This window comes from Leuciscus leuciscus (genome assembly GCF_965113295.1).
Source record: "Leuciscus leuciscus genome assembly, chromosome: 18".
Classification (NCBI taxonomy): domain Eukaryota; kingdom Metazoa; phylum Chordata; class Actinopteri; order Cypriniformes; family Leuciscidae; genus Leuciscus; species Leuciscus leuciscus.
The window spans coordinates 2,671,193-2,679,261 of record NC_138742.1 but is presented as its reverse complement, the minus strand read 5'-3'; the positions used below and the strand labels follow the sequence as shown (position 1 = coordinate 2,679,261).

At 39.6% G+C, this 8,069-nt stretch overlaps 1 protein-coding gene across 3 annotated transcripts in view; it reads left to right on the top strand.

Moving 5' to 3' along the window:
* Positions 1-8,069, top strand: part of vdra (vitamin D receptor a) — a 77,763-nt gene extending 69,694 nt beyond the window's left edge. For all 3 annotated transcript variants that reach the window (XM_082145942.1, XM_082145941.1, XM_082145940.1), the window contains one exon: positions 659-8,069. In XM_082145942.1, the coding sequence (XP_082002068.1) occupies positions 659-912 (254 nt within the window). In that variant the 3' untranslated portion in view covers positions 913-8,069. The remainder of the gene's footprint in view (positions 1-658) is intronic.

The window sequence follows — 8,069 nt, the reverse complement described above, 5'->3', positions numbered from 1 at the left end:
ACAAAGAAGCAGCAGTTTTCATTTTTGCAAACCATACATTATTACAAGGAAAAAAAATATTACCACACGAGGGAAATCATTGTGGTGTCCATGAAGATGTGAAAAAATAGCCATAAATCTAGCTTACACATTTACCCAAATTATCATACGCCTGTTTAACCGAAGCTAATTTGGGTGTGTTTCTCCATCCCCAATGTCACTTCTCTGTGTTTTACGGCCCTGACGAGAACGTCGGTCTCCTCGGCTGTGATCCGCTCCTGGCGTGCGTCTGGCAAATCCGCCGTTATAATAGCAATCCGCCATGGAACAAGCGCGTCTGCTCTTAAAGGGAATGTGAGATGACGCTCTGATTGGTTTATTTCACGTTACGCCCAAACCACACCTATGAGTAATGAAGCTACTTCAGACCAACCCATTTTAGATTTGCGTCGGGCGCAAGAGTCATTTATCCCGCCGTATAATAGCAACAGTGCCCGAGATCCGCCCACAAAGTTACTTGTGTTTCGCATTTGATACTTGTGTTTCAGATCATTAAAATAGGGCCCTATATGTTATATAATTTCACTCATCTAGTAAATGCATCTTGATTTAAGAAGTTGTTGACATTTGGACTGGAAGCATGTTTTGCAGTGTATGACTCGCTCTTGTGTTCCCGCAGACCGTCCGGGCGTTCAGGACCACGTGCGCATCGAAGCGCTTCAGGACCGCTTGTGTGACGTTCTCCAGGCGTACATCCGCATCCATCACTCGAGCGGGCGCCTCGTCTACGCTAAGATGATCCAGAAGCTGGCGGACCTGCGCAGCCTGAACGAGGAGCACTCGAAGCAGTACCGCTCGCTGTCCTTCCAGCCCGAGCACAGCATGCAGCTCACGCCCCTGGTGCTCGAGGTGTTCGGCAGCGAGGTGTCCTAGCATCCAAGGGCCCCCCGGAGCACTCCCGGACCCACGCCGGATCCCGGACCCGGGAGCTCGGCGCTTCGGCTAGGGGAGCGTCACGGTTCACACTGCGGGGGGCAGTAGAGAGAGAGAGAGACGTGTGTGTGTGTGTGTGAGGGTGAGGGTGGTGCACAGGTCTGGATAGAGAGAGAGAGAGAGAGATACTCACTGCAAATAATGCTTTTCTTACTTAGTATTTTTGTCTTACTTTTATTTTCGACAAAAATACTAAGTAAGAAAAGCATTTTTTGGTGTGTGTGTGTGTGTGTGTGTGTGTGTGTGTGTGTGTGTGTGTTTGTGAGTGAGGGTGGTGGTGCACAGGTCTGGATAATGTTGCGGAATTCCCGCTTTTATGCTACTGGGAATTTCTGAACGGAATGTATTAATAATGTATGAGTAGAACCATGCATATACACTAATATTTATATTAGAGAGAGAGAGAGAGAGGGGAAAGGTATGGCCAGGTGATCCTCTGTTGTAATAGGATTAGCAGGCTCTTCTAGTTCATTGGATAAATGAGTGTGTTTGTGTGACAAAATTTGATTTAAATTCACAGTGGCTCTGTTTCAAAACCTAGCCAACGCCCTAGACTGCTTTTCAAGACATGGGTCACGAAAAGATTGAGCATCACACGTATGCTTCTCACAGAATGCAATCCCATAATGCAATGGTGGGAAAAAACATCCTATACTGCAAATTATTTTATTTGTAATTTTTTTGGAACGTTTCAATCAGCGCCATTGTTGCATTTCTATGGAAGAGGATTAGGGCCAAGCAAAAAAAAAGTAAAAAAAAAACCTTTTCGAGATTAAAGTCATTATAATGCGCGATTAAACACGTTAAATTTCGAGAGAAAAAAAAGTCGAAATGCAATGTTGAGAATAAACTCGAATAAACTTTATTGAGAATAAAGAAGTTGTGTTTCGAGAAAAAACCTCGAAATAAAACGTTGAGAATAAACTCATTAAATTTCCAGAATAAAGTCATTGCTTTACTGGCGTCTTCTCAAGCGTCGCCATCGAAATTCCACACCTTGAGGTGTATTATAATCAATTTTTGGATTATAAATATATATAATTCCTTCACTCACTTTGATTATCAACATACCAACGTCCAATTCTATTTAAATCCTTTGCAAATTAGCTCAAACGCTATTCAAACACTAGTCAAACACTAGTCACTTTTTTTTAGAAACCTCCTTTTCAGAACATTTTTGAGTTCACTAGGTTTTGGGACAGTTGCTACTTTGACTCACAATTGAGTGCAGATTTATGAGCCAAAATATCACAAAAATACGGGCCTGGCTGATGTATAGATCTATCAGTAGTATGCAAAGACACACACACACACACTTTAAAATGAGAGTAGGGGGCCTGACCTGTTGGTCTGATGTCTGTATAGATAGAACCTTAGATGACCACAAGAGAGCTAAAACGCAGGAACCGGTCCCCCGAGATCAGCCCGAATGCTGCTCGATATTATTTATCATTCATAACAAGGCCATCCGGCTGCTTCAACCTCACATTATCTGGATCTTCAGTGGAGATTTAGTGCTTTAGTCCAAGACCAGGCCTTATTTTACCCTTAAAATAGATATTTTATGGGTTCAGTACCTTTTTAAGGTTGCCAAATCTGTTGTGATTTTAATACGCAGAATATCATGTTTTTAGGAAGCGGATATGCTGTATGATCAACATTTGTCATCAAATGTTTGTCATCAAAAGCAGAATTGCCTGTCAATCCATTTTTATGTAAATCGCCCCATAAAATAGCCCGTTTTACCTCAAATTCAGACAATTTATGTACAATGATCCACAATTTACATCCTCAAATGGTTCGTTAAATAGTTTTGCACAAATGCACCAATTTACACCCCACTCCCCCCAATAGTTTTAACTCCAAACGCTTTGAATTCATGATAATGTTGCATGAATTTCGTTTTTTACGAACGATTATAAAACGTGTCCCATTCCAGCGGGTTCTGCGCTGATCTCTTGTGGTCGTGAGCTGTAAATACCACTTGTGTCTGTACATATGTCTAATGAAACGGATAGGCTAATGCATTTAATCAAATGAGAAGAAGCAGCAGCAGCTTGGGAGAAATATGCAAATCTCATATTTTCATAACGTTTTTCGGTGTCTTTCTCTCTCAGATGACATTTTAATAAGCTTTTACGACCGTATCTATTCCTGATGCTTTTTAGGTGCGAATTCCACATCGAATATATATATAATGATGATCATGGCTTAGTTTTGTACGGATTTTGAGACGTCAAACTGGACTATGTTTTTATTTCTGCAAAACCGCTGCCTCGTTTTTTGAGACATCAAACTGGACTCTGTTATTTTTTTATTTCTGCAAAACCGCTGCCTCAAACCAGCCAAACTGAAACACACACACACACACACACACACACACACACACAACAGTCCGTTTCAAAGGACTCGTGGAAGCTTTAACGTTACTGCGGGTGAAACGGGAAAAGGAGTTGCTAACGAAAACACACGATGTCTGCTTTATTACGGCTGCATACGAAAGACTTTTCGAGAGTTTGGACGAACGATACGTGTATATACCAGTTCACGATAAGCTTCGGATGGATTATGCTAATTTAATTAGCTAAGAATGGAGTGTTTTTGCCCCTTTTCACCCACAGATCCAGACCAGTCTCTGCCTCCATTGCCTCAAAACGCAACTGGATCACTTGCATCTGATCAACAAGGGAAATAAAACAAAAGCTCTGGATTCAACCGGACCTCAACAGCCAAACAATTTTGGGTTTTGCTTCATTGGTTGTCAACGGATGGTTAAAAATGGGTGTCTCTGAATCAGTATTTCCACGAGGGGGGGATGTAGAAGAACATCTATGCACTTTTTGGATCAGCCAACTTTCGACCAGCTTATGTCTCGAAACGTTGGTAAAGCTCTTTTGTGCTGCGCAACTAGACTAAAGAAACCCAGTGCTCATCAATCCCATCATGCACTGCACTTTCCCCTCCCTGAGAAATCCTCTGAAAGTGGGTTTCTTGAGTCTAGCTGAAGGAAATTGACACGGGTGAAACGAATCGTTTGTTGACTGACTGACTGACTGTCTGAATGCTGATTGTTTAAGGAAAACACAAACCACCAGGTGCCGTTGTTAACCAAAATGAACTACCTCTCTTCACACATGTAATCATTACACCATTTCAATGTTTGTTTGTTTTCTTTTGTTTTTAAAGAAACACTAAATCCCGTACTTATTTATTCTTCTCTGACTCAAATGCTGGACTGTTTTTACCTCAAGACGTCTCCATAAGCTTGCAGCTTAAGCGGCGCTTTACTCGCCTGTAATTGCGTCCATCGTATTTACAACTCGTGAATACAAACTTCCCAGTAGGACTTGTTGTCATCATCGACCCAAGGCGGATGTTAATGAGCGTTTCGTTTGGACGTTAATCCAGACGAAACGCTCGCATCTTGGCGACTCACGCTAGCATAACCGCTAGCATCTGTCAGTATTCACTCTTTCTCATGCAGAATGTCAAAGCATTGACAACCAAGCTAGCTAATCCCAAAGTATCCTAAATAAGCTAGTTTTAAGTATTGTCTGTTAAGCACTCTCGCCGTTTGAAAACTGTGTATATCTACATTAGCAAGCATTGCATGCGCGTTGAAGTTCTCATCTGTATTCGAGCTAATAGCAGAAACACAACTCTCTCGCTGCTCTATTTCTTTCATATTTCTCTTTGTCCCAGTATTCTGTCCGGATTGTTTTAACCTCAATCAAAGGGTGAAGCACGAAGCATTCCCTCATGACGTTATATTATTATTTATACATACTTTCGGCAACATAGTTTCGGCCCACATCCGGTACATGCGTGTCGGATGTGAGCTTATTATAATAGTTAGTTTAATAATTAATGCCATTAATTCTTATTATTATCTGAATGTTTTTGAATACACCCTCCGAACATTGACGCTGCTTCCCTTTGCGATGTTAAAATCTGGTTTTATTCGAGGTCCCGCCTCTGATGATCTGGACACGGCCCTTTTTCTTTCTCTCAGGCCCTGTTTACACCTTTATTAAGATGCGTTTTGGTCGATCGGATCACAGGTAGACGCGAAACACATTCCCGTTTACACCTCGTGTTTAAATCCGTCGCTTTTGTCCACTTTCAAACCACTTCTGTCCTGATTTCTTCAAGGGGAGGGTCTATGCAAATTCTTTAAGCAAAATGATCTGCCATTGGGGAGAAAAATAATGTTGTTTCTGTTTGAATTAAGATTATTTTTCTGACCCCATTGGCAGATAATTTTGATTTTCTTTTTTTTTAAGCATCAACTCACTTCATTTTGATTAATTCCCCCAGAAAACAGGACATGATATCTTATATCATTTCACTCATCTAGTAAATGCATCTTGATTCAAGAGTTTTTAGATATTTGGACTGGAAACAACAAATTTTTTTGCAGTGTAACACCAGATGTAAACAGGACCTAAACACCTTCTATCAACTAAACCTTCACTGTCACCTTCATTTCTGCCATTTCACCATCCATTTTCCCCTAAACCACACACACACACACACACAGATTCTCCACCAGCATTTGCTTTACAGACAGAAATACTCAGCGTCGAAGTCATATTTCGTGTTTTGACACTATTAGTGTCAAATATTTGATGTTTTGACACTATTAGAACCGGATTCTCCATGCTAGCTCAGTTAAAGACCTCTGTGTGCCTACAACAAACAAAGCCTTATTTTGGGAGCATGTCAGGGTTTAGTTTCAGTGCAGCTTCTGTAGTTCTGCCCATTCATTCACGAGATTGACAATCACAGTCAAGACTGAACACACGTTCAATTGGGAAATGAAGTGTTGGTGTTCGACTCTCAGGCCAGAAACATGCTTTACTGAAGTGTGCAGATGTGAATATTACACTAGCACTGCAAGAGTGCCGGTAATGGGTTCGTTTTTGAGTTACTGGGTGTTTAGAGTCGGCATGAAACTGAAGTTACCATCGTGTTTTCTCCTCTATTGTGACGTACACTGCCGTTCAAACGTTTGGGATCGGTAAGATTTTCAATGTTTTTAAAAACAAGTCTCTTATGCTCACCAAGACTGCATTTATTTGATAAAAAAAAAATAAAAAAGTAATAATAGAAATCAACACTTATCGAGCAAGGATTCATTAAACTGATCAAAAGTTTATAATGTTAACAATAGATTCCATCTCAAATAAATGAAATTGAACTCTCTATTCATCAAAGTATCCTGGAGAAAAAAAATGTACACAACTGTTTTCAACATGGATAATAATAATAAAGGTTTTTTGAGCTTTAAATCATCATATTAGAGTGATTTGTGAAGGATCATGTGACACTGAAGACTGGAGTAATGATGCTGAAAATTCAGCTTTGATCACAGGAATAAATTACATATTAAAATATAATAAAGTAGAAAGCAGATTTTTTTTATTTTTTTTTATTTTTTTATTATGTAATAAATTATTTTATAATTCTTTTAAAAATATAAAAAATATTACCGATCCAAAACTTTTGAACAGCAGTGTGTATATCAAAGTGAAATGGCTTCTTGAGCAAGAAAAAAAATATTGGGACTTCATGTTTTTGTTTTTTTTTCTTTTTTAAAATTTTTTTTATTGGAAATTGATTGGAATGTTGTCGCTTAATGCAAAGTTATGGCACAATAAACACTGCAAATATTCCATAAAAATGTGTCATTTTGAAATCTGAAAGAGTAAATTACGCTTACGTTATAATGGCTATAAGGAAAACTCAACGGCGCATTAAATAAGAGTGTGTGTAGCCGGAAGCGTCTCGTTTCGACCCTGCGTGACTCTTGTTCAGTCTAACTGTAATTCTCGGCTCTCGGGATGAAACCAAACCCAAACGACAGGAAAATCTGTATGGTTTCTTAGCGATCCGAACACATTTAGTCTCAGACAGACGGTCCGAGAGAACGCTCCTGGTATCAGGTGCCTTATTATCCATATTACTTTCACTCAAAAAGCATGATTGTTACATTTACATATGCAGTTTTCTTTTACTATTAGGTAAAATTATGGCTTTTTCTAGCAAGAAATAGTCAAGTGTTGTGATTTATAAATAGTAACGTTTCATTTTTATATCACTGATTTGATGCGTTCATTACTTGGTTGCAGGTGTTTTCAAGGAATGAATGATAATTAATGTAATTTTGGGATGAGCTGGTTGTAAAAGCGGCACTTATATCATGCTGTTCTGGATACGGTACTCGTCTGTTTGAGACGTATTCACCACTGACTCTGGTTTGGCCAGGTTTTCTCTTCAGAATTGGCATCGTTTACTCGCCCTCGTGTAGTTTCCCAACTTTCTTCTGTGAAACACAAAAACAAGATGTTTATTTTTTGTCATTTTAACCCAGATTGAAACATAGTGTTGGCCCAGATCCGGCCCACATCCGGTGGACTCCGCGCGAGCCAGATGTGCGCCAGATGTGGGCCAGATGTGCGCCGAAAGTGGGGGTGATTTATCCTGCCACATATAGTGCACGAGTTTCTGATACTTATATGCTTCTTTTGTTGGTCCTTTTTGGTATGTGGCTCATCAGTCACTGTCCACTTTCTCTGTGCCGTAAAGACATGATCTGTCGTGTTTCATGGGAGAACAAAAAAATAATACAAGAGGGTGAGTAAAACTATCACTGATTTTAAAATTCTAGATTAGTCCAATTCTCCCAGAAAGAAAAGCATTAAAGCTGTTGAACGTGGTCATGAACAAACTTTTCCCCAACACTCTTCATCAATGTTTTATTGTAGATCAGTTTTGAAGTGAAATCGGTGGTGGATCACGGTTTTGGATCTCCCAAGATCCCATCATGACTTTCCCAAATCACGAAACACATCTCACCTTCTTTAGAAACACATGAAAAGCTCAAGACCGTAATGTATGATTTTGCGTAGTTTGATTCAGTCGGTGTGTGTACACCTGATTTTGGTCTGTACCGTCTCATACGTGTTGATCTCTCTTTTTTTTTTTTTTTTGCCCTTGAATGTCCATTACACATTTATTTTGTGCGTTGTATGTAGTAAATGAGATGTTTTGGAAAAAAAAATCACAAATAAACAGCTGTATATACTGATGCATAA